The sequence below is a fragment of the Vicugna pacos genome, chromosome 3 (assembly GCF_048564905.1).
Source record: "Vicugna pacos chromosome 3, VicPac4, whole genome shotgun sequence".
In the NCBI taxonomy this organism is placed as follows: domain Eukaryota; kingdom Metazoa; phylum Chordata; class Mammalia; order Artiodactyla; family Camelidae; genus Vicugna; species Vicugna pacos.
Window position 1 is genome coordinate 96,649,182 of NC_132989.1, and position 21,422 is coordinate 96,670,603.

Sequence of the window (21,422 nt, forward strand, 5' to 3'; positions counted from 1 at the left end):
ACTATTATTATTATTATTATTATTATTATTATTATTATTATTATTATCTGAACTAGAGGAGGAACACTTTGGAAAGAGAAAGAAGAGAGTAAGTCCTGGACACAAAAACCAGGCTGGCTCTCTCTGCAAGCAGCAGACTCCCTGTCTTCAGAGCAGCATTCTTCAACATTCCTGCATTGTGTGAAGTTAACAGCCTAGGACTTCCGATTTACTGCAGTGCCTTTTCTTCAGTATCAGGCTGTTCTTACATACACTGCTGGATGGCACGGCACCTATGCTGTGACATAGGAAATCCAATATTGTCGTGGTTTTGACTTTGGAAGATTCCTGAAGGCCAGGCATGGTTCTCATTTGAGGAGGGAAAAGGTGAATTTAACTAGCAGTTTGAGAGAAGTTTCAAGTACCTGATACATAAAAGTGCCTACACTGTTTTCATTATGAGAGACTTAACATTCCTTTGTTTGTTTTGTTCTCCTCAGACATGTGTCAAGCGAAACACCCTCTTGTTAGTTTAACCTTAGACTTGGAAATACAACCAGCTAGACTAGTTCAAAGGACGAGTGACAGCATTACACCAAAATACCATAAATTTTCATTTAAAAAGCCCTTTGCGTTTGCTAAAACTTAAGTTCAGTTGCCCCTATGGCTTTTCTCGCTCAGAGTGGACTCACTCAGCTAGCCACCTCTTCCCAGCACAGTCAGGGTGAGGGAGGCTGGGGGTGTGGGTGGGGGGTGTTGCCTTAGGTCATGCAGCACAGCAGACATGCGCCCCTAAGAAGCATCCTCTGTCTGGGTCGTTTGAGGTTGAGGAAGGTCTCTTGTGTGGGTCTGGAGGAAAACCGATCCCACCTTCTGTTCTGAGGGAACTGGTCCTGGGGCCAAACAAGGCCACCTGGCCGGGGCTCCAGCCAGCCCACTTACCTGCTGCAGGTACTGGATGGCCTGCTCATGGTTCCTCCTCAGCTGCTCAATCTGAGCCATTTCCTCGTATAGAATGACCAAATCTGACGTCCTATCACCCTTGGCAGCAATAACATTGCCAATGGCCTTTTCAAAGTACGCCAGGGCTAGGTTTAGCCTGCGGTTGACCAAGGAGGCTCTGGAAAAAAAGGGATGAGGACCGAAAGTCACAGAGAAGTCACTTGCTTTGCAGACACAAAAGGAACTGATTCTAAGAACTAAACAATTTGGACTTCATAGGTCAATCATCTGAGTGGCTGGCTCAAAATCCAGCCTTGCTGAAAACGAAATCCTATTAACTTGTATTTTACCAACCAGATTCCACTGACAACCATTCATCAAGCCCATTAGTATATCATGCTATAGTCTAAATTTTATAAGAAAGCAAATGGAAAAAAAAAGGCTTCTAGTAATTCATAAGATGGGATAATTTACCCATAAAACAGATTTTTCTAAAATTAAAATAAAATTTTATTACCTCTGTCTCCTCTTTTAGGCCAAAGCAAAGGTTTTCCTTTATTTTGTTTGATTAAGTTTAGTTTTTCCCTCCTCAGTTAAAAATAAGAGAGGATAGACAAGACAATGTGAATATCTCCCCCAAAGGGGTGGTTAAATAAATTACGGCATGTCACATGATGAAATACTTCAGACATTAAACATCATGTTTTCTTTTTAGACTAACTCATATGGGGAGAAACTTAAAATGTGCTAAGTTTTATCTAGATTTGTATTTTCTGCGTGTGGTGGCAGGGAGGTGATTAGGTTTATTGAATTATGTTTTTAATGGATGTACTGGTCTTGAACCCAGGACCTCACGCATGCTGAGCACGCACTCTACCACTGAGCTATCCTTTCCCAAACAAAATGTGCTCAGCTTTAAAAATGTTATATAACTGTATTTAAAATATGATCCTGGCACGTATATATTATGTGTGTATGTGTGTATGTGTGTGTGTGTGTGTGTGTGTGTATATGTAGAAAGAGACAGAAGGATAACTCAACTGTTCACAGCAGTTACGTTTGGGTGGCAATATCACAACTGACTTTTATTTTCTTCTTCATATATGTTTGTATTTTCATATTTCCAAAACAAAATGGGGAATATAAATTTTTAATGATAATAAAATAGGATTCATTAAGGTTTATCTTTCTAGAGATAGCAAGACACAAGGAGAAGAACATGGCTAGTGCAAAGCTGGCTCTCAGTTATTAGCTTTATGGGCAAACTCCAGGAACCTATATTTCCTTCCAAATAAAACAAGGTTAAGAATACCTAAACTACAAGGTTGTTGTGAAGATTAGATTAAAATTATACATAAAATCGCCTATCATTTAGTAGATACACAATCAATATTTCTCCCCCCTCACACCTAGTCCCCACCTTTGTATTTCCAAGTTGAATTAAAAATATAAGTGTGTGTATAAAATTACTTTATATAAGGCATTATGCAGTAGTTACAATTTATTTTAAGCTGTTAAGATTTATTCCTCCTCTGAAGATTAGGATTTTCAATCAAAATAATATATAAAGCATGTTATCTGATAATCCTTTACAAAAAAAATTGGGGGGGTCAGTTAGACCACTATTTCCCTTGAATATACGAGCAGAAGTTACAGAATGATGCCTTTCATCTAGAGCTTATAGACAGATATTAGCCAAGTTGTCTGGCCTGAAGAATCTTGCCTCATTTTCTCCACCTTTAAAATGGGAAAAAACATTTGCCCTTACTAGGTATCTGGTTGGTATCAGACATAACTCAGTGTGGCATAGAAGTTATGCATTCAGATGACCCAGTGCTGGCTCTCTTATTAGTTGTGTCTCCTTGAGTTATTTAATCTTCCTGTGCCTTAATTTCCTTATCTGTAAGTTAAAAATAAAAATACCTACTTGTGGTAGAAAACTGAGTGAAATAAATTATGGAAAGCACTTAGAACAGCGTCTAGGATGTAGTTATACTTGGATGACCATTCCAACACTTAGAACAGTGCACGCACAAAGCAGGTACTCAACAGTGTGGATGGATGAATGAAACGTGCACTAGAATTTATTCTGAAAGTGGAACAAGGCCACCTTTCGCACAAACATGAAAACCTTAGTCACTGCCCCACGTGACAGCAGTAGACACTCACTAGACTCTAATTTACCTCCCCGTGGACTGAAGTCAATAGTCTGACTTAACTCTGGACTTTGGGACATCTCCCCATCATTTCCCATGTGACTTCTAGATTCATGGTTGTCTAGAGGAGATAGGCATGGCTCACATATTTCATTTACTTCCCATTCAGTTGTTTACACTATCAAGCCAAGTGCTTACAGTTCCGGAAATAGCCTGCTTTCAAGGATGTGAAGATGTCTGAAAAATCTAGGGAACTATAAGACCTTTTATTACTCTTTTTTTCTTCTGATAATCTGATGGGCCCACTCTCATAACTAAACGTTCTGATTCTCAGAGGATCCCTAACCCATCTGTAAAACAGCCAAGTCTTGTCCTGGCTTGAACCAACTACATGAACTTTGTTTCCATACGGAACAGAACTTTAAAAATGCTTGTGCTATGCGTAACTCCTGGACCGCCAATAAACTAACTGTCTTGATTAAGCGTTCCTTCTTCATCTTTTAAGTTGTCATACATATGTAATGACAAAAGTAGGTGGCAATTCGGGGAAAAAAAGGTAATTTTAGAAAAAGTATGAGTACCACAGGAGGGGCTAAGGGTCCCTAAGTTCAGATCAAGTTCAGATCCAACGCTTAAAGCTCGTCTCCTTGGACGGTCTGTTTAACCTCAGCCCAGTCCTTGCCCTCTCTCTGCTGAGATAATAATTGCGCCAATGCCCTGAGTGGTGGCTGTGACGACTAACTGGGGCAGAGCACACGAAGCTTAGACCACAGTGGATGCATATGGTAAATAGAGGCCTCTCTATCATTTGAGTCTCTGGTCCCTTTGCTCTGAATGTTTTTCTCCCCCTCTACAGAGACTACAGAACAACCATGTGCTTCCAGGCCTTATTCATAAAAGTCCAAGCTTCTCTAGGCACAGAGCTTACCTGCCCAAGGCAATCATTAGGTCTTTCTCTGAGACCTGTAATCCACAAACGCCTCCCTTGTATGATTCTTTCAGCTCCTTCATGTTTCTGTCTGACTTCTGCAGATTGAAATAAGCCTCCCTGCCAGTGAAACAGTCAAGGAAAATGCTGGGTACACACCCCACTCTATGAAGCAAGGACAGCAGCTAGTAAGCAAACAGAAGGGCCCCTTGGGAAAAGGAAGCAGTATTTGAAAACGGGCACTTCCCTGTGTTCTCTGTTTTCCATCTGTATATGTCATGTAGAAGGGATGCTTTAGAAAAGGAACAGGGCCCTGGGTGTCCTGTGGTGGTGTCTGAATCCAGGGCTGGGGTGGGTGGGGAGCATTCGGAGTGAACGGAAACCATAAATTAACACTAGATTTCCTTGGAGGCCTCTACTGCGTGACAACAGTTACTCATTTTTTCCCAAGTTGGTTTCTATGAATGGTAAAAGAGAGGAACTAATTCTGCTGAAAGGGACTTTCTGGGCCATTTAGAAAGTCCAAGCAAAGCAGGTTTTTGGCAAGAGGCAAATAGCAGCAAAGAAAATCCCCTTAATTCCCAAATATCCTTCTATTTCCCACATTTTTAATAGCCCTCTGCTAAGGGCAAAAGAGAGGAAGGAAACATACCAGATTTTGCAAGCTGAGCATCAAGAGGGGGAAAGCTTAGAGAGGAGAGACTGGGGACACATGGGCTCAAAGAGGGCTCAGGATTATTCATGAATAGTTTTCAAGTGCAGATGGTACCAAAAGGCTGTCAAAATCACAGCTTTTTGAGGAGAGGCATATATAACAGTTCCCCCTCTGGAAATACGGAGAACTCTTTCTTTTGTCTGTTTTGCTTGGCCTCCAGTTTCATGGGCAGTGTTTTCAACAGCATTTCAGAAAAACTAAAATGATCAAGAGTATATTAAATCAGAGGTTTTGGCTGTGTGCTACAATCACCTGGGGCTTTTAAAAATCTCAAGGAACAGATGCACCCCAGATCTACTAAATCAAACTCTCTGGGGTGGGACCCAAAGAGCAGTAATTCTTCAAACTCCCCAGGGGAATAGAACGTGCCTTGTTGGACAAACAGGGCTTTACATTTCCACCCATTCTCTGTCTTCCTACACTCCCCCGACTATCACCCATGTCCTCCTTGCTAATACTGATCAGCTTGAGTGTCCAATGAAGAGCAAGACAGACTCCAAAAATGAATTTCAACTGGCCAGAGGATGGATGTGTCCCCAGTGAGATCCCTCCCATGGCTCAAATCAGAGCTTACAGGAATAGACACAGGAGGAACACTCATACTTTTCTAGAAGGAGACTGGAGGCTCATGAAGGGCCTGGATGTTGGGACGGAACTATAGGGCCTTGGGTGCCTCTCCCGCCCCGTGTGGGACGACCCATCCGGCTTGGGCAGCCCCTGGCCTTGCTCACCAGACCCAGCTGGGAAGGGAAGGATATTGGTTCTGTAGGAGCCAGGCCACCCCCAGCGTGTAGTAGAGCACGACCAGAGCTTCCACGATTTCCTTTTTCTCCTTGTCTGAGGTCGTGTTTTCCTTCCAGGTCAGCAGTGTATTCTTGGCGGAATCAGCATGTTTCTTGGCCTGAGCTGGGAGGCCTGGGGAAGTTTGAGGGTGGGTGGGTAAGAAGAAAAACATTAAGAAGGCATGTTTCTGTCAAAGGCCTTCCTAGGGTGGGCTCGGAGGGCAGTGTGGCTGTCATACGGTCTTCAGATCGGTTTCCCAACTTGACAGTGCATCAGAATTATCTGGAGTGCTCATAAAGAATATAGGTTCTTGGGTCACGAATTATTGAGTTAAAAATCTCTAGAGGAATGGGGTCCAAGACTCTACATTTTGAATTAATCCCACAAGTGCTTCTTGAGCAGCCATTCTGGCCTCCGTCTGTGGACTCTGGAAATCACTGATACAGAAGGGGTGGAAGCTGAGTTACCACGCCCAACTCTACCACCAACGCCAGGTGACCTTTCCAACCCACAACTTCTCTATCCTCCAGATGGAGAACAACAACAAAATTAAAGAAGCTGCCCCTTTGTTAAACACATGGAGATCGTCCAGGAACAAACTAGGTTATGCTACAGAGTGCTAAGCTTTGAGCTTCTTGGACAAGGCGCTCTATAAAGACCAGGGCTTGTGGAAACAATTACTTCCATCTGGGGATTTTTCCAATCCAGGATGAAGCTAGTGACTGGTCACTCACACACACACACACACACACACACACACACACACACAGGATCCAATTGCTAAATGCAGTGAGGCCCCTCTCTTAGAAGATGAAGAGAATGCCAAACCCCCACTAGACAGAACCCAGGGGCATGTTTCCCCTCGTTTTCTAACTAAAAGATGGCATTCCTGGGCACTTCCTTGAACTGCTATTTGTCCAGTTAACAGAGGGAGACTAGAGAGAATTCAGTTTATAGAACTGTTTCTCATATCTAGTGATCCCTGATGGGAAAGGGAAGCCCTGGAGAAGAGAAAGGCCGGCAGAGAACAAGGTACCCTAGGAGTTCTCCTCCAGTCTGGTGTTCACGGCTCGTGTCCACTTTCATTACTCCTCTCTGCACACCCAGGGTCTGGGAAACATACTCACCCCCGCCAAGTAGGCCCACCGTGCCCCTGACTCTCACCTCACACTCACGCCCTTAGCGTGCTCTCCCTTTGACCCTTAGAGCCTGGTTTCACAGGCTGGCTGCAGTCAGTGGCAGCAGAGATGCTTGGAAAGGATACCTGCAGCCCTCCTGTGTGCCAGGTGTGCAGGTCCTTCTTCAGGAGTTCAACAATGAGAACAGTTTCTCTGGAAGAGCCCTAAAAGTGACCCAGAAGCCAAGAGGTCTCTGTAGAATACTCAGAGATGCCTGCTCTACAGGTCTCCACTGAAGAGAAAAACGGACTCTGGTGTGAGAGAGGGCTGCATCCTAAGTTCCCAGAGAACAGTGGTACTGACGCTGCACTGTGCCTCATAAGTCCCCTGTTAAATGCAGATTCCCGGGCCTCCAGTAGTACTGGCTCACAAGCTCTAAGGTGAGAACCAAGGATTCAGATTTATAGCACCCATCCTAGGTGATAGTGATGTAGGCCGTCTGAGGACCCCACTTGGAGAAACACTGAATTAGTGACGTCTTTATACAGGAGGCGGGACTCATCTCCTTTCTGAAGAGTAGGTGGAGTTTTGACTGATGGAGAAGAATGGAAAATGAGTTTTCACTTGGAGTAAACAGCTGAAGGTCATAAAGACAGAATAAGCATGTGTGTGGGCGCACATGTGCCCATGTGCACTGGTGGGGTGGGCTGAGAGGTGGGTGTCAGAGTATTAGGGAAGGCGGTAAGACGACCAGGCTGACTGAAGGGGGGTTTCAACTGCAAGACATGTAAGGAAAATGGAGTCTTGGATGCCAAGATGAGCAAGTTGGATTTGATCTGTTAGGTTAACAGGTTAGGTCAGGAAGAAGGCAGCAGCCACAAAAAAAAAACTCTACCAGCGATGGACAGTGGAAACGGAAAGAGTCTTTTTATCAAATAGGTTGTTATCCACCACTGGGTGGGCCCTTGGGAGTGTGTCAACAAGGAGTACAGGAGACACAACATTGCAAACTGACCATAACTCAATAGAAAAAAATAAATGAGGAGCACAGGAACCCCACTTAGATGCTTCTCCGGGTCTACAGGAATGAGAAAAGAAGGAAACTGGATGAGCTATTGAAAACCACCCCTGGGTCAGCACAGCACTGCTTCTGGGCTCCTGAATGGAAAACAAATCCAAAACTTGTTCTGAGGCTTTGCAAGTCTGCCCACTCCCCCCACTCCCCATCTCTAGGGGCCCGTGCTGGTTGTGAAATCCCCAAGAGGAATACTTTTCCTCTAAACTCAGCAGCTAATTCATTCCATAGTGCTTTGCCTCCACTTGACCATGCCCCACACTGTGGTCCTTCTGATGAAAAAGCTGAGCTGGTGACCACTTAAGTAAACTGAACAAGGATCTTGACTTAAAATAGCTTAGTAAACTTTAAAGACAATCCTAAAGACAAAATGACTTCTTTACCCTTCCCAGAATCCACTCTGGTCTCCAAAGTGGAGTGCGTGTACTTCTACAGGTGTGCAGATACCATGAGGGTGTGGGGAAAAAATCAAAACCCCACTGCTCTAAAAAAAAATCGTTTTTGTTTTCTATTTTTATGAATATTTATAATATTTCATAATATTTAATACTATTATATATAATTTATAATAAATGCATATTTATGTAGAGTGCTTAAAATTTTTTTAGTGATAAGGGAGCTAATTCTCAAGAATTTAGAAACCACTGCTCTGGACAAGTATTTTCCAACGTTTTCCAGTAAGAAAGAGCTCTTTTTATGTTTTAAAAAACTTCACTGTGTGATAATATTTTTGTAGCATGAGAAAAAATCAAAGATGACAAAAAGTATGATGAATCAGAATCAGGAATACTCTGAAATGTACTTGCTTTTTATTAATTGCAAGAACACTCTCTTTTATGTAAAAACAACACTCTGCCTATATGTATATGTACAAGACTTACTTTCTCTCTCTATGGAGGCTGCTCACAGATCAGTGATCTTGCTCCCTAACTCCAAGTTCCACCTCCCCAATTCCAATGTCTGCTCCGAGACCAAATCATTTTCCTTTACTTGCCCTTCCAAGGGCATCAGCCTTTTCCCTGCACCAACAGTGCAGCAACTACAAAAGAAAATCAGAGTGGCTGTAAGAGTCACTTCTGGAGCCTGAGAATCAGAAATCACATGGACATACTGATGAGCTGGAAATGGGGTCCAGAGATTGTCCACCAAATGTATCAATGATTTTGCTTTAGTTGGGATAAGATTTCACCACTGACGTCTGTTACTCTGACTCAGGTTACAGAGAATCTGCTCAGAGCTACTCAGTCTTTGGAGGCTGCTGCTGTCACCTTTGGTCATCGCCTCTAGTTAGGAAGCTCTCGTGGCACCGTGATTAAGAGAGTAGGATGGGGAGTAGGCTTCCAGGTACAGAACTGGCTTAGCCACTTACTGCTTGCCTGAGGTACGATTTCATCTATCTGTGCCTCAGTTTATTTACCTATCAAACTGAAACGAAAATACCCACCGCCTTTGTAGGATTGTTGCAAGGATCAACTTAATTAACTCATGAAAAAGATTAAATACTACCTGGCACACAGGAATGAAATCAGTTTGAATAAATATGAGCCAACATTATTATCATTACTACCAGAGTCTATTCCTCTTAAGCATTTTATTATACTTGTCCTTATGCACTTCAGGCATTTCTCAAAAAGCTGCTCACAGAATTTCTATAAAAGGCTGCCTTTTCAAATGCATACTCACTTCACGTAAGTACTAGGCTTCCTGCAGGTCAGATCACCTGGTTTTTATCATTCCCTGCTGTTCCTATACCGGATTTTTTTTTTTAACCAATTAGACAGAGAAGGTAGGGTTCATGACTGATGCTTCTCTTCCTATATTTTCCAACACTAATAATAGAGCCCCAGATACCTGGAAAGTTCCTGGTAGTAACAGGCTAACTGATTAATTCAATGCTTCATTAATAGCAGACAAAATATCATGAACCTGCTTGTCCACATTATGTCTTCTCCTTCCTGAACTCGTGGAGACAGTGTGCCCGAGGTGGCTTCTGCTTTGCAAAAGCCTTGTGCTCTCTCGTTAACTGCCTCCTGACCCTCATTCCATCAATTGCTCCATCTTTTTTAAACTCAAACTCTCTAACTAGCTCTCTCCTCGCTGCCTAAAATCTTCCTGAGTCTCCTCCTCTTAGGAAGTTCTCTTCAGGTGACTTTTCTGCCTTCCCTAGCAACCCTCCTCTTTGCCCTCCTTCCATCCAATATGCAGCACGTAGCTCACATAGCCTGGTCTACTGGCCCGCTCCCTCCCCTCATCCCTGGGATCTGGCGTCTGCTCCCACCATTCTGCAAAACAGTTCTTCTGAGCTGAGGTCCCCAAAGACCCACTACCCAGTAATGCAGTCATGGTTGCTTGCACCCCCACCTCGCGGCAGCATCAGACACCTTAGCTGCTTGGCTTCTCTTGGTGCCCAAGGCACTGCACCAACTCAGTTCTCTTTGATAAACCTTCTCTCATCGATTCTCTGCCCTCTCTTTACCAGGGCCCTCTGCTCCCTTCCATTAACATGTCCGGTCTCCAAGGGTCTGCCTTTCAGTTTCTTCCTTTCCTTCTCTTTCCTCCACGAACCTTTATCAACTCCTATAACTTTAACTTTGGCCAACAAGCTTACAATTGTCCATGTCCCCTCCCTAGTTCGGGTCTCAGCTATTCCCCTAGGCTCGTGACTCCCCTTCTCTCCCAAGTCCTGGTCCCAGCTTCCCGGCACCAAGCGAAAATATACTAGCAGACTTCTCTATCACAATTCAGACTCAGTATCTCAAAGCCAGACCCACCACTCCCCTCCTGCTCTGCTTCCTGCCCTGACCTGCTCATCTCTCACAATGGCACCTTGAAGGGCCTGAACTTCACAGTCATTTTGGGGCCTCATTTTCCCTCAACCACAAATCCAATACCACATCCTGCCAATTCTTCCTTCACAGTCTTTTTCCAACGATCATTTTTGAATAGGTAATACATTCCCAGAGTTCAAAACTTAAAACTATTTGAAAAGGAAAACGTCGAGGGGTCTCACTTCGAATGCTATTCCCTGTTGCCGCAAGCAACCTCCAGGTAACTTTCGTTTTCTTTCTTGTGTTTCCTTCAGTGTTTCTTTATGTGAATACAAGCACATATTCTCCTTTCTCTCCCCTCCTTCACACAAAAGGAGACGGGACAAACACTGTCCTACAGCGTGTGTTTTCTTTTGCCTGAAGCTGCGTCCAGGGGATCCTTCCCTCGTGGTTAGTATACAGCGCTTCCTCACGCTGTTTGTAAAGCTGCATGTACCCCCATTGTGTGTATTAGTCCTTCAGTGACGAGTACACTTGGTTGTTGCCAATCTTTTACCATCATAAACAAGGCTGCAAATACTAACCTCACCCATATGTTATTTTGTAAGTGTGTATTTAGGAAAGAGTCCCAGCAGCGGAATTTCTGGCTTAAAAGATAAATGCATCTGTCCTTCATAGACTCTTACATCCTTACCTTCCCACTCATGCCCCCGTCACCAGCCTGGCTTCGCACCCAGATGACTGAGAGCGCTCCCATTCACTGCTAGACTGACCTTGCCCAAAGCACACCTTGACGTGTTCACCCCCCTGCTGGAGAATCTCCAATTGTCCTCCTTGCCGACCAGCCAATGACAAATGCCTTAGCCCACGCAATGTGCCCCCTTCCAGGTTCACCTGAGCGGTCCCCACCTCAGCTAGACAAGGGCCGCCGACTGCTTTCTGAACACACACTGCACTTTCTTCCCTCCTGGCCTCTGCCCAGGCCTCCTTGTTCTTCATCAGAAATGTGCGCCCCTTCTTCTGCCTGCTCAACCCTACTCATTTTAAAGGGCCCTGCTGTATAGTACCTCTTCCTGAATCTGTCACTTACAAGCTTCAGCCAGAAATGATTTCACCCAGCTTCCCCAGGGCCCTGCACTCAGTCAGTTAACCGGCTTTTGCCTTCTGGTACCTTTATCAGAACTGTCTGTGCGGAGGTCACCTTCCACACAAGGCTGTAAGATCTTTGAAGGCAAAGACTGTGCCTTCTGTACTGATGGCTCCCAAAGCCCTCTTCACGGTACTTGGCATATACAAGTGTCTCGTTAAATACTTACTGGAAGACCGTTTATTGAGAGAAATTAGCCCTTTGGCTTGACCTCCCATCCCCCAATGAGGGAAAAGGCTCCCAGGGAAGTGAGGCAGGCAGGCAGGTCTGATGGCGGTAAAACACGCACGTGTGCAGCGAGGCATGAACACACCCAGACGCCTATGTCCTGCCTACACAGAAGCCTGGCTCATGAATTCTGTCCATTTTAAAGCATTTGCAGGATTCTTGACAACAAAACTGAGTGGAGTTCAGCAAGCACTTCATCCCTCTTGAAGGTCTGTGATTTTTCAAAGTTTTAGTTGTTTTATTCCAAGGACCACAGACTTTAAAAAAAGAGTTAAAATGAAGGCCTATCCCTGAAATAAGAGACCTTGGGCTATTCTCACGGAAAGGTCATGATCATAAACTATTCTAGAAAAACGCTAGGCTCGGCTTCAGGAAGGCTGGATTCAAGGCTGGGTATTCCATCTAATCAGGAAACGGTTTTTCCCATCTAGGGGATACAAGGACACAAAAAACCTTCCTTTACAGGAACCCTTTCTCCCCCTCCAACCTACTAACTGAACGTGGTTCTCTGTTCAGGTGGCAGGGAGGACTGTGAGTTAGAGAAAAGAGGGTGGTGTTGCTGTTTCCCTGTCTTGACTCAGCTTGGAATCTAACTGGAGAAGTAAAATTCAAAATCTGTTTGTGGCTATTCACAGAAAGGGTTGATTTCAGAAGATGAAGGCCAACCTCCTTCCACAGACCCACCACAGTCATCCTCCAAGGAAAGGGAGGCGGCATTTGGCCTGCCCCCGGTTCAGACAAATGTCCCCCTCAAATACTTCCAGTATCTTCCTCTCAGGTTCCAGCGGCCATCGCCTCCAGCCTGAATTTCAGAGAAAGTTTCCAGAGTTGTCTCCCTCATTCTAGGCTCTCCCAGGGCCCAAGAGGTATACTTGTTGGTGTCAAACCAAGTGTCAGTGACTTGCCAGTTGCCAAATCCATGGGTAGCTCTTCAGCCTTCACTGCATTTGACCTCTCCCCGCCATCTGCACCTGCTGGAACCATGCTGCACCTCTTTTTGAAACCCTTTCCCCTCCCTTGGCTTCCCTGACCCGGTGCCTCCTGATTCCTCTATTTTCGCGCTGCCTCGGCTTCTCCTAACGCTCCTGGTCCCAGTCCTCTGTCCTCTGCCCTCTTTCCCTCATTATTAGTTCTACTTCTAACATCCCTGTTTCACTGCCTGCCTCACCCATGGATTTTGCCTCCTCCTGACAAGGTGCGAGCTGGGGACAGGATGGACTGTGGCTGTGTGTGGGCTCAGTGTGGCCCTCCCAGGCTGGCCCGCCCAGACCCAGCCGGGAAAAACAAGTACCTCTCAGTGTCAGGTAGCCGTACGCCAGGCTGGCCAGAGCCTGTGCACACTTCCAGTGTTCTTCCCCAAAAATGATCCGAGACAGGATGACACAGCGAATCAGCTCCTTGTTTGCTTGGGTATTCTGTGGAGAGCGAACAAGTCATAACGCTTTTTGGAAAGGAAGAAAATTTCCAGCCCAGACTTCTCACTGGGCTGCTGGACTGAATCCAGTCATCGTTTTCTCTCCTCTTCCCTCCCCATCCCACATCCAATCTGACAAGTCCTGCCGGCTCCACCTTATTCCAAAACTAAAGCCAAGCTCTCCTCTTTCCTGCCACGTGTACCCGGTCCAAGACCCCCTCACCTTTTACCTGGGTGACAACAGCCCCTCCTAACTGCCACCACTCTTGGCCCCATGGTCTACTTTCTATATCACAGTCAGAGTGACTTCTTTTAACCTTTTATTGTGAAAAACTTTTAACAATATACAAAAATTGCATGGAGAATGACTCACTTAGCTTCACTGGGTTGACTCCTCACGGTCAATCTTGTTTCACATCTGTGCTCCTCACTCACCCACCCTCTCCCTCCATGATTCTGAAGCAAATCAAAGATGCTAAGCCATCTCCTATTTCCTAAGTAGCTCCAAAAAATACGGACTTAGAAATAAAACCACAAAATCATTCTCTCACCAAAATATTACCAATGATTCCTTACTATCAAATATCTAGTCTCATAAATCAAATAATTACTTTATAAATCTAATCTTTCTTTTGCAGTTGGATCCATGCACTGAGATCAGTCTCCTGAGTCTAGAGGTTCCACCTGCATTTCTAATTCTTTTTATTGCAATTTGTTGCAGAAATGGAATTACTTGGTTTACAGGATGTCCCAAAGGTGTATGTTTTGTTGATTGTCTCCTTATGGTGTCACTTGACATGTCCCTCCCTTTTCCGTTCTGCCTTTATACTGGTATTTGGATTGAGAAGTTTAGTTACCTTTAGCTTTCTTTTTTTAAGCAAAACTACTTCATGTGTTCTTTCATCAGAAGACACCCACCCTCTGTTTGTCTCTTTCTGATAAAAGCACAACTACATGAATTAATAAAAGATTATAAAGTGGTGATATCCTAATTCTACCATTTGTTCCTTATCTGTTAGCTAACTTTATAAAAAGAAATCTCTCCTGATCTACTTTCTGGTTACCCAATAGTACAGTTCATTTCAGAAAGACAGGCTACGTGATTTACCCTTTCCCTTTATTTACCAGCTTCCAAAGTAGCAAGTTCATACACAAGCATCCTCCCATGGTGGCCAAATAGCTGGTTTCTTATTATTATAAACTTAATGGATTTTTAAACACATCTGATGTTCCTGAACATGGCAAACTAACTTCTAACTCAGCGTTTACATCTACTATTCTCCCAGCTTGGCAACCTCTTACACACCACTCACTCTCTCATTTCATTTCCATTTTGTTCCTCTTGGAGAGAACTTCCTGGGCCACCTTATCTAAAGCAGCCTCTCACCCCATCATTTACTGTCCCATTATATATCTGATTTCTTTCTTCATGGCACTTACCTCTCTCTGATAGTGAATTAAGTATTTGTTTGTTTGTTTGTCTATTATCTGTCTCCCCAATTAGAAAGTAAATTCCTCAAGAACAGAAGTTTCTTTCTCATGTTCACTACTGTATGCCCAGTGCACAGAGGAGGGCCTCATTATTCATTAAGTATATCACTTCTCTATTGGCAAGGATAAAGATGGGGTGGGAAAAGAGCCCCCTGCCCCTGTAGAACTGACAGGGAGAGCTCTCTAAGAAATCACAGAATGGCATCTTCAAGTCATAGGTGTCAGTGGCTTTACAAACACAGTCATCAGCTGGCTGCACTAACTGACAAAGACAGGCATTTATCTCCTGGTGAGGGGAAAACGGCACTTCCCAGATTCAAAAGCCTGGCGCTTCAGCCCTGGTTCTATTGTTCACTAATTGCGGTATTTGGGGCAAGATTATCCTGAGTTCCAGCTTCCTTTTCTATTTGGAAATCTACACCGTCCACCTCATGGGAGTTACTGTAAGGGAAGTGAGTCAGCATCAGAGTGATCCAAATTTGTTACGTGCCGACCCATTTACACAGTTACACACAGACACAGTATCCAAGAACGCCTCCTCCCTAACCTGATGCTTCACCTGTTCCCAGCTCAAATACACACATGCAAACAATGTTAGAGGGACATTTCCCCTCACGCTTTAAAAACATCCACTCAGTCCGAATTTCTGAGGGTTCTCCCTGGGCTGACCACAGTAAATGCTGAGCTCTATTCTGAGGGAGGAGCAGAACACCATGGAAGATCGCTGGAATGGGGGTCCAAAGCCTTGAGTTGTGTCCTGGCTGGACGTTCTGTCCTCACCCATCCCCAGACTCCCTGCCCTGGGGAAACAGAGACAGTCCACGTGGGCTCCAGAGGTCAACCCAGCACTGCCACTGCCAACCCTCCTGCCCTTCGGGGCTGCCAGCACTGGGCTGGGCTAGATTCACTTGAACTCTGAATCTTTGTCGGTATCCAAGCTGGTCAAGTCATTGTCACGCCTCAAAAGCCCACCCCTGCACTCCACGGCAGTTGGTACTCGTCTTTGTAGAAGTGATCATTCTAGCCTGGATTCATGAAATCCTAGTGGGTCCAGGCCAGGATGACTGTCCTTTTCAAGTTTCTGGGTGATTTACAGAGATAAATTCAGAGATACATCCATTTAAGGGGGTATCAGCTTCTCTTATCTCCCTCTGAGGTGCCTCTCAGGCTTTCCTAAGCCATCTGCAGACTGTTCTTCACACATGTGCTTTAAGATCATGTTTTCCCCGTGGCCAGGAATGGCCGGCAAGTCAGTGTATGAGCTCCTCTGTTGGTGAAGTATGCTCTGGGTGCAGGCTAGTGTCTGTGTTTTAATAATGAGGGTCACTGTCATGCTGCTGCAGGTCCCTGGATTTTGAACCCTCTTGTAAACCCTTGCTCTGAGGTCCTAGTTCCCAAGTCCTTGCTGTGCTCTTACGGATGGATGCCCGGACTCTCTGAGCCCTGCTGCTACTGCCCACTTTCGGTCCTTTGCTTTGCTTATGATTCCACTGTCCCCGCAGGCATCTTACCACATCCTTGCCAGGCCTGAGCCTACACTCTGCCTGGCTCCCCTTGTTCCCAGCTTCCTGCCTCACTATTCTGGCCTTTTTGTTACCCAAAAGATATTACCCTGAAACCTTTCAGGAGGAATCAAAAACTGTTCTTTAATTAAAGGTAATCAAACAGCAACAGGAAGAACCAAATGTTAATGCTGAGTTTAAATCTCAGAGGGCAAATACTCAAGGAAGCACATGCGCAGTGCCCCAGTGTGGAGCCCGAAGGCGGGCTGGCTCCCCAGCTCTGCTCTGCTTGGTTTCTTCCCACTTACTAAGAAATAACACCTTCCTCTCCCTCATGTGCTGTAGTCTACAGTTAAGGAAGAGCTTCTCTAGTCATGGACATATTTTCAAATGGAAAAATCCAGTGAGTTTTTTGTTTTACCATTTTTCCCTTAATCAGTTGAGCTATTTTCCTCTGGGATTGAGCCAGTTGCTCTTTGGGAAGAGACATACAGTCTATGGCCTTCTTCGCCTTGGCGTTAGTGTCTTCTTCGCTCTCTCCAGACCCACTAATGGGACACAACCCATCTGTTCGCTGATGTGCTGGGATCTTGGTTTGCTTTGGCCTGTGGGTACCAGAGAGTGACAATGGAGTCAGATTTGACCTTTGCAGATCTCAAATAAGGTAGAACTGAAGGACAGAGCCCTCCCAACTAGGGGCTAGGGATATGATCTCTAAAACAAACCTGAGGAATAAAGCTAGGTGGTAAACCTATGTCACTCACAAAGCCCAGAATTCAGACAGCAATGTGGTGGTCCAAGTGAAACAGATGTGGTGAAACATCCACCTACAGCAGAGACACAGCTGTGCTGCCTTCTAACTACGTGACCTGAAACAAGTTATTAATTTGCTTTTCTGTAAAATCAAGTCAATATGAATTCCTACCTGATGAGGTCATGGGATTAAATCAGATAATACATATAAATCACTTAGCATAGTGCCTGCTATTTAGTAAGTGCTCTTTAACATTAGCTATTCTTATTTTATTAGCTCTATGACTTGAGGGTACTGAATTGGAAGATCTCAAAGATTCCTGATGTTCTAAAATTCTGGACCAAATCGGGGATGGGGGGGATGGATATAATGAAATAAGGTAAAGGGAAGCAACACTTTGCGGTCAGAACTTCACATGTCCTTGTTCATATTTCTTGACAGCTTCAACATATATAGTAACTAAAGAGGATGTGGTCCCACCACGGAGAGGAGAGGGAACCCACACTGGGTCAAGTGCAGATTCAGAAGAGAAATGTCCTTCGCAATTATGTTAGGAAAAAATGTGTTTGAAAAACAGCTGAGTGGTTGAAAATCTTCCCTCTCCTTCCCCAGCGCTCCCCACCACCCCCAATACACACACATACACACACACACACAATGTAGATCTCACACTTCAATGCTGAGCATAATTATGAATGGGTAATTGGTATGACACTGATAAAAGTCAAAAGAGCTAATACTATATAACAAAGGAGATAATCGATATCCTAACTCTACCAGAAAAATCAAAATAAAGTGAGCTAGAAGAAATAGAATTTTAAGATCTTAAGGGCAACCACAGAAATTTTAACTATAATCTAATCCCTGAAAGAATCGCCTTTGTATTCACAATAGCTTTTAAAAGTCCAACCATTGCATAGTTTTTAACATAAATGTATCTTCCTTTTCCACCTATTAGATAAGTCATAAATGTTCACTGTTAACAAAAAAAAAGAAAGGAAAATTCAGAAAGGAAAATAAATGTCAAGTGTAAACTTTTACACCAGGTTTGAAAAAATGACATGATTAATATCTATCCAGAGTCCTGTTCTAAATAACTGATATTTACTTAGGCACGTGGACAAACCAGGTTCTGTGGGTAGGAGAGCAACATTTCTTCAGGCTCAGACGCAGGCCCTGGCAGGATTGCCTTCTGCCCACCAACAAAGTGTGCTTTCAGAAGACACGCAAACTCCATAGAAGAGCCAGGGAAAGCAGATGACGCTGGCTGGTGATCAGGAGACTGGTGCTAACCTTGCCTCTTCTCTACCTGGTGAATTCCGTACTCCTCCTCCAAGACCCAACTTGAATGTCACCTCTGCTGGAAGTCTCACACTAGAGTAGCAGTAGCGACACCCTCCAAAGGGCTTGCAAAAATTTCCTCCAACATCTACTATGGTGTGAATCATATTATAGTCTCCTTTTCAAAATCTGTTTTGTTTCCGAGTCTTCTTTGCTTCCTAGCAAGTAAACTCCACCAGGGCTGGGGCTGCTAATTTGTGTCTGAAACCCTGATTCCTGGCTCACAGTCAAGGCAAATAAAGGCTTGTTAAATGATGAACAAATGAATGGAAAAAGAAAGTGTAAGGTCTTTAGAATGCCTGAAAAAGACTGAAGAGAGAGGAAATTTGTAGCAAGAGATCATAATTCAAGAAAACTAACTGAAAGAAAACTTAGCCCCTCAATAGAAGATTTTGTTTAGGCTGCATATTTCACAGACCCGGAGCAGAAGCTTAATCTACCAGGGTCACCAAGGAGATGGCTAATTATGGATATAAAAAATTATAAGCCCTAAATACTTAAAATTCAGCCTTGAATGAAATTAAGCTGATACCAAAGGCAGCAAGCTTCAACAGTAGGGCCTCAAAGAAGAAAAAACACTGAAGTCTTGACAAAGAACTTGAGACTGCAAAGCCCTGAACCAGCTTTGAACATCTTGCTATGAAAGGTAAGAAAGATACCTGGAGAATACTGACCAGTCAGATATCAGATCTAATAGTCAGAATAAAAAGACGAGGCTGGTTGAATGAAAGGTCTGCCTTGCCAGGTTTATGACTTAATCTATACATTGCCATCATACATAGGCATTCTGACTGGTAACAATAAATATGAATTATCTGATTATTTCCAAGACAGTCCACTGTGAACTTTACATTTTTAACTTCAATTGTTATGGTTATATAACCCTTAACCTTCAGATATTTTATGAGATGGTACAGAATTACACGAATAGTTTAACCACCAGTCACATGTGGTTACTAAGCACATGAAATGTAGCTAGCCTGAATTGAGATGTGTTGCAAGTGTAAATTACACACTGAATTTCCAAGACTTATTGTGAAGAAAAAAAATAAAATATGTCATCAATTATTCCATATAATATTTTAGATATCTTGAGATAAATATACTACTAAAATTAAATTTACCTGTTTCTTCTTACTTTTTAATATGGCTACTAAAAAATGTAATATTACGTACATAGCTCTCGTCTGTGGCCTGCATTATATTTCTATTCGACAGCACTGGTATAGAGCAATGGTTCTCAACCCAGGGTGATACTACCCCCAGGGGACATCTGGCAACGTCTGGAGACATTTTTGCTTGTCACAGCTGGGGCAGTGCTACTGACATCCAGCGGGTAGAGGCCAAGGATGTTGCTAAACATCCTACAATGCTCAGGACAGCCCCCTACCATAAAGAATTATCTGATCCAAAATGTCAACAGTGTCGAGGTTGAGAAACCCTGGTACAAAAGATGTGGTTAAAGAATGGACTCTGGAGTCAGACTGCCCAGTGTGGATAGGACTTACCAGCTGTGTGACTTTGGGCAAACTCCCTAACCTCTCTGATTCACATTTATTTTAAAAAAACAGGTAATAACGTACCTCCCTCAGGGATGTTGGGGGAATTAACTGAGTTAATATGTGTAAGTACTTAGAGCAGTGCCTGGCATAGAGGATTTGCTCAATCAGCATTAGCTATTAGAATGTGAATTTTTAATTAACTATTGTCTCTTTATTTCAGGAAACAATTTAAATTTGCTCATCAACTTTGTTATATTTAATTCTCTATGACTTTACCAATTTTGTTATAATTAACCTATCTTTATTAAAAAATTCAAATTTCCCTTAAGTTAGGAAAAAACATTTGTTTTCCACCTTGCATAGGTTACACTAGTACAAATGGATATGACAGAATCATTATTAGAACACATCACAGAAGCTCAACCTTCTCTTCAATATTATATGCCTGCAAAGCTTCTCACCAAGGTTTGCCTTAAGTGGTGGTCCCAGTGTTTCAGGGCAGTGAGTGAGTATGATGTCAAGGTTCTGTGATACTTACAGATGGAAGCAGAAGTTCCAGTCAGTGTCGTTGCTGACAGCTGGGATGCGGATGGGGCTGGCCCGCATCTTCTTCCTACCAAGAATCACATGTAAGGTCAGCTTTGGAAGTCTATTCTATTTTCTCTCTGTTGGATGCTAGTAGCATTAAACTGAAACTGCCCAAATACATAATCTTTCCTAAATCCACAAATACACTATACACACCCACTCATGTATGGAGACTCTGGAAAGCAGAAATTAAAGACATTTGCCAAATTAAATCTCTGAATTAAATTTCTTCAATTTTTACTCCCCATTACCTCCAAAATCGTTTATGGCTCCTGAATCATTAAAATTGTCATCTCCCACTCAAGTCAGATATTGTTTTTGCAGATAAGAGAGCAAGATGGATCCAAGCAAAGTAACCAGCTCTCACTACTAACTGTGTGTTGGTTAATTCTTGTCCATATCCCTAAGGCCATCTCATTATTTAGTAGGTGATCCTAGTTAAGGAGCTAACACGTGTCTATTTTAGTTGTGCCATTAACTTATGGCAGAGGAAATGGTTGAAACTCATGGCAAAAAAAACTGACTTACAACTGCTTGCTAAATTCAACCCTCACAGCTATTCCTGTCGCTTAAATCAAAACCAAATCAAACGCAGGTTTTGTTTGTTTGTTTGTTTTTAATTGAACACAAACACCCACCAGGTCGCTCCTCATTTCACCCTACAGGATGTCTCTCATTCCCACCTGAGCCTTCAGTAGCTCTCTGACTCAGGCTCCACAACATCCACAATCCAAAGACCAGAAGGGAAGATACACTCTTTCTAACCACTACTTTCAAATCTATGGCCAGGGCGAGGGCGTTTGCCTTCTTAACCTCCTAAATTCTGTTTCTATGAGGTTCCACATGGCCCTGAATTGTAACACCAAACGTTGGCCTCTCTCTCAAAGACTAATCGTTTCCTTCTTTTCTGCAGTTGTTTCGCCGTAATTTAGTAAGCCCGGATGCCACTTCCCAAGCAACCTGCGAGCTTCCCCCGGCTTCTTTCGTGCGG

General features: G+C 43.7%; 1 protein-coding gene across 5 annotated transcripts in view; it reads right to left on the reverse strand.

Moving 5' to 3' along the window:
* Positions 1-21,422, reverse strand: part of TTC23L (tetratricopeptide repeat domain 23 like) — a 54,152-nt gene that overhangs the window by 32,451 nt on the left and 279 nt on the right. For all 5 annotated transcript variants that reach the window (XR_012071536.1, XM_072958789.1, XM_072958790.1 and 2 more), the window contains exons 2-7: positions 20,382-20,456; positions 16,668-16,851; positions 13,131-13,254; positions 5,479-5,635; positions 4,006-4,131; positions 922-1,099 (exon numbers count right to left, since the gene is read on the reverse strand). Coding sequence is in view for 4 of the 5 variants with exons in the window: in XM_072958789.1 (XP_072814890.1) it covers positions 922-1,099; positions 4,006-4,131; positions 5,479-5,635; positions 13,131-13,254; positions 16,668-16,851; positions 20,382-20,449 (837 nt within the window). In the remaining variant the exon portion in view is untranslated. The remainder of the gene's footprint in view (positions 1-921; positions 1,100-4,005; positions 4,132-5,478; positions 5,636-13,130; positions 13,255-16,667; positions 16,852-20,381; positions 20,457-21,422) is intronic.